Below are 5,706 nucleotides of genomic sequence, written 5' to 3'. Positions count from 1 at the left end.
CTCCGCTGGGCGCAAGTTGCTTCAACACCACTTAAATTCAACCCGACATCACCTAACGTAGTTCGCCATAAAAACCCACGCACCGGTATTAGGAACCCCAATTGGAGACCCTCACTCTCTGATAAAATCGAGGATGATCTCCCGTTATCAGCTAGACTGATCGATCTTGAGCACCACTCAATTAAGTACCACTCATCACACTCATCTCTGATACTAATAAAATAATTGTGAGGATCAACGAGAGCCATCAGTTATCGGTTAACTACCGCGCGCGTGTAAAAATTGAAAGTTTTATTGTGGATAGAGTTCGGGTCTGACCGATGTAAGTTGGTGCAGTGGTGCAAAACAGTAATATGTGGTTTACATATAAGTTCTATTGTTTCCTCACTCCTTAGAGCGTAGCGGAAATCTCCAACTTCAACATGAGTACTCCAAGATCAGCTATGTGCTTTAGGGAGTAGAGTAGAATTCTTCGAGATCGGTAAGGCTTAAGCTAGCCTACTAGCCCAAAAAAGTGAACCAGAGATTTAATTTGTGTTCTTTGATGCCTGTTTAGGCATTTTCTTTGGATCCAACATCATGGTGGTGCTTTGTACCATGAATAGGTGGTGTCGTGGTGGTGATCGCGCCATGGGCGTGCCAAGCAGCGGGGTTGCGGCATGGAGCCGGTGGTGTTTCCCCTCTTCAACTGTCCGGACAGACCGAGATATGCTGTCGTCGTGGGATACACGCGGACACGAACACTACACTCAACATAACAACCAACTGTAGGCTAAGATTAGGATAAGTCCAACAATATACGTAAGTACACTTCTCTATACTACATTTTTCTCTGGGAAACTGAAATTTCTTTTTTGTCTGGGATGGCTCGTATAACTAAGCGTGTGGTTCCGCCTTTTATCGAACCAGATTTTTGCTATGGGTCACGTCATTGGGTCGGGGGACCAATGCCCAAAGCAACTCTTCTTTTTTACTACTTTTTTGTCTCCGAGTCTCATGCGCCCTCTGCGGAGCGGTGACCAGTGCTGAAAAATTCATTTCGTCATATCTAAATTCAATCACCTACAGCTCATTTTAGAAGCTGAACCTGAGAATATGGTATATGAATAACTTTTGCGGCTAGACCAGTTCTGCAAGAAAGTCACGGAAAAACCACTATTTTTCGAATATTTAAGGTAAATGTCATGGACTACCTTCGAAAAATGCAAATGATATTCACCGTGAATATCATTTGGCATTTTTTTTAAGTAGTCCGTGACATTTACCTTAAATATTCGAAAAATAGTGGTTTTTCCGTGACTTTCTTGCAGAACTGGTCTAGCCGCAAAAGTTATTCATATACCATATTCTCAGGATCAGCTTCTAAAATGAGCTGTAGGTGATTGAATTTAGATATGACGAAATGAAATTTTCAGCACTGGCGGTGACAATTCTTTCATTTCCATTTCAATACCACCTTAAATGAAATGTAATCTAAAATAAAAAACTACAATCCAATTGATTCGACACTAGTTTCGTGATCTTCGTGCAGTCTCCTCTAGGTGCTCCCAGGCATCGATCTACCAACGTTTGTAGACTCTCATTCACGTTCTGCGGCATCGTCGAATCCTGTCGAATCCAGCGTTCGTTTTTTGTCGCGTCTCTGCCAAGGATGGGAACACTCACTTGCAAAGACTTACACTCACTTGCTGTTTTCTCAGCTCAGAACCGTGCGATCATGTTACAAGGTATGGACGACTTTTGCCTTGTGGTTTTGTCTAAAAGTTGGCCGAATAAAGTAAGGGTCGCACTCACATACCAGAGTCGTGGGGGAGCTGCAAAGGAAACTCTCCACGAGGTGAATGTGAATTACACTCACCTCGTGTCGTGTGCGATCCCTACTCTATTCAACAAACTTTTAGACAAAACCACAAGGCAAAAGTGGTCCATACATTGTTACATGATTGCACGCTTCTTAGCTGAGAAAACAGCAAATGAGTGTAACTCTTTGCAAGCGAGTGTTTCCATCCCTGGTCTCTGCAGATACATCGGGAGTAGAATGACGATATGATATAGCCACAGACAAACAGACGTCTCACTCTACTCACTTCCCATCGTTTCCCTTTTTAACGGATTATTCAAATATTCTGTAGTTTACAAATCGCTCGCTCATGGCTCTCGCATCGTTTTTGCTACTGTTTGACGTTTGCTCACTAGATGGCGGTAGTCAGTGGGTTTGCGTACCACAGCATAATTAGCATTGGGCGGTCCCGTAACGTGGGTAGATCACCTTATAATGGTGCGTTACGGCGTAAGATCTACCATAACAAATCTAACCATAACAAATTTTGATCTTGTAATTTTTCAGTTTTGTTAATTTAAATGCAGAAAAAAATTCAAGATCACAATTTGGTCTACATTTTTTTGTATTATGTCTTTCATTGTTAATAAAACATTTGTATAATTTTTGAATGTTAATAAAACATTCAGGTAATTTTTGGCTATGTCTAGAGAGATCTATTTCTGAAAATTATGTAACTGTTGTGAGCCTATCACCATTTAATACTATTTTCTATTTCAGATGTACAAACGGGCAACCCTGCGGTCGGGACGACGAAACATCCTTCTTATTTTTTGAAGGATCAAGATCACCATATCATTCGATTGCAGGTAGATCACGTCCGCGTCGTTTTGCTTCGAGCCGAGTGTCGTAATGTCGCGGTTGTAAATGTGTTTTTTTTTAAAGAAAAAATGATTTTTTTTTTGCGGATCACCCACTTTTTTTATTCGTTTTACGAGATCCTGTTCTATTTTTTTATGATAAATTAAGATGTTTTTTGTTGTTGTTTAGCGCGATTTTTTGTTTCTTTTTTTTTTGTTATATCTCGAGCCGCCATTTTTTTCCTCGTGTTTTAAACATTTATTGCAAAGTTCCGATGACCCTGGAGGGATCAGTTCTGCTTGTGCCTCGCACTGAGCTGAAACATACTTATTTATACAATAAATAGAAAAAATATCTTTTGAATTTATTTTCGTTCAACTCGTTTTACGTGTTTTTTTTCTGTTTTTTAAAAAAATGAGATTTGTTTTCGCGTTTTTTATTTCTCGCCAACATTTTTTTTTCTCGCCATCATTTTTTTTTTCTTTTTTTTACGCGTTTCAAACATTTATTGTAATGTTCCGATGTCCCTGAAGGGATCGGTTCTGCTTGGGCCTCTCACTGAGCAGAAACATAGTTATTTAAACAATAAATAGAAAAAAATCTCTTTTGATTGCCGGCCTAAAAGATTAAATTTTAACCAAGTAAACAACCAATGCCGGGGGTTCATCGCCAGCTTTTCGGGCGAATCCTTGACCTACATAATACATCTCCCAACCACCCACTCCATAGTACTTATGAGAGTGTCACTGAGTCGGAGGCCTCTTAAATAAGTGTTACATCAGCACTTCCTTCCCCTATCCCAAGTTACGGTAATGATGGACGTGGCCGGGAATAATTACATTTCGACACCAACATTTCAAAAGGGCGTAACTGCTTTTGGAATCATCACCTTCTTTTAAAGCTGTGGATCATGTGTTATGATTTCCATGTTTTTCACAACAAGTACCAGATGGGAAAAACTCTCCTCTTTCCAACAACCACGGTGGTTTGAGTGTAAGGGAGGCAGTACGACCTACAGCTTTGAAAGAAGGTATCACTTCCAAATGCAGTTACGCCTTTTTGAAATGTTGGTGCCGATTTGTGCTTTTGGTATTCTTGCATAAGATTGGAGCAAAGTTAACTCCCCGCCCTTGTTCCGAAAAGCAATCCGAGCAAGATTAGCAAAAGGTACATGAATGCTGTTAGTATCCAATCTACGAAGTATACCGTAACTAGACTAACGCTAACGCTAACGCTAATATCACAAGTGTCTCCAAAGAAGCAAACATTTCAAGCATAAAAGAACATTTTTGAAAATGTATTATCAGGATTGAGAGCACAGGGATTCCATATTAAGGTTTTCTACACATCTTCAACGACTCTGGTTTATCTTACTGGCTCAGAAACATATCAAAATTTCACTTCATCTTTGTGAAACAAAATAACTGAGAAATCACCCTTGTACAACTTAATCCGTCACAGACAACTGTAGTTGGAATTATGAAAAAGCAATCTTTCATTAGAGATAATGAGAACAACTTTTTTGAACATGTTCACTGAAACGAACAGTTGTTAAAGGAAAGTATAACATTTTAATCCTTACGACTTAGTTATTCTATACATCTTGGAATAAATTATTTAAAGTTCTATATCAATACACATCTGCACGTCAGGCGAATGAAGTGGCACATCGTGCCTGTTCCGGGCGGTCACACTGAGAGATGTCGGCGTTCCAGAGGTAATCCGATGGGCAGCTCATCAAAATGGGCGACGAACCGATGCAAATGTAGTACTTGCTGCAATCCTCGATACTTGGATGGAAGATCTCGGTGCTTCTGCAATCTGCAATTGAAACATTAATTAGGTTTTGGTTTCTTTGCTTTCGAGAAAGGGTTTTTACTAGGTAGCTTTGAGGGTGTAGTCGTGCCGATTGAAGGCGTGGACGTTTCCGGCTTTGCTGGGTTGGGAAGGTTTGAACAGTTCGTACGTTCCGGGAAGTCACACTGATTGGTTTCCGAGTTCCAGTATACTCCTTGGCCACAACTGTGCAGAATCAGCATACCGTAGGCACAAATGTAGTAACTTTCACAAGCCGATGGGTGAGGAATAAAGTAGAATCCGTCGCTGGTACACTGGGGATATGGGCTGTTCTCAGGAGCACGAGGCGTCGTAGTGGTCGTTCGGGTTGGAGCAGCAGTGGTTGTGGTTGGAGGGGGCAGAGTGGTGGTCGTCGTTGTAGTGGTTAATCTCGTGGTCGTGGTGGGTGGTTTCGTTGTCGTTGGACGAGTTGTGGTAGGTGCCGGAGTTGGGGCGGTAGTGGTCGTTGCTGGCTGCCACGTTACGGGAACTGTGGGTGTTTGCCCACACTTCACCATACTGGCCCAATTACACACTTGAACATGTGGGTCGAAGAGTAATCCATTCGGGCAATATTTAATACTTTGTGCATTGTTGTCACAGACAATATAAGAACTGCAATCATCTGTCACTGGCAATTTTTGGCCATTTGGCATAGCAAGACATATCTGGAAAGAAACAATTCTGAAAATTTGGCTACGTTATGATGTGATATATTACTTACATTATCTGATACAAATCTGGCCGCCGTTAAGTGCATCAATAGTCCGAAATGGACTATTATTAGGGCTGTTAAATTGTGTTTTGATTTTATTAGTGCAAACTGCAGAATACCAAAAAATTAATTACCTTTCATCGCAGCCAACAGTTCGATTCGTCTTTCGTCAATTATTAAAAATGAAATAAGAAAACAAGTGTCTAGTGCTTATATCTTTACCGCTCAACTACACCATACGAAAAATAAAAGTGTTGGCCTTATCGTTAAGTGCCTCAATATCTTAATGGGAATCTGTTTCATTAATGGACTTTCCTCGATATCCCGAGCAGAAGAGAATAACAACAGCATAACAAAATGCGTTATTTTGGCAAAATAACTGCATAATGGAATTAGTTATTTTTATGTTATTAACATAACATATTGAGTTATAAACTTGTCTGTCATAAGCGGCAAAATAACAAGTCACATAACAACAATTTGTTCCAGGAAAATCAATTTAATAACATGTTTT

General features: G+C 40.3%; 1 protein-coding gene across 1 annotated transcript; it reads right to left on the bottom strand.

Moving 5' to 3' along the window:
- Positions 1–4,154: 4,154 nt before the first annotated feature.
- On the bottom strand, positions 4,155–5,421 carry LOC109403463 (probable chitinase 10). The gene is made up of 4 exons (XM_019676295.3): positions 5,327–5,421; positions 5,202–5,266; positions 4,521–5,145; positions 4,155–4,462 (listed from the first exon to the last, which is right to left on the bottom strand). Exons 1-4 carry the CDS (start codon positions 5,331–5,333, stop codon positions 4,290–4,292), a joined length of 870 nt encoding a protein of 289 aa, XP_019531840.3. The 5' UTR covers positions 5,334–5,421; the 3' UTR covers positions 4,155–4,289.
- Positions 5,422–5,706: the final 285 nt, after the last annotated feature.

The sequence above is a fragment of the Aedes albopictus genome, chromosome 3, assembly GCF_035046485.1.
Source record: "Aedes albopictus strain Foshan chromosome 3, AalbF5, whole genome shotgun sequence".
Taxonomy (NCBI): Eukaryota; Metazoa; Arthropoda; class Insecta; order Diptera; family Culicidae; genus Aedes; species Aedes albopictus.
Note: the sequence above shows the minus strand (reverse complement) of the source record. Positions and strands in the feature narration are given on the sequence as shown.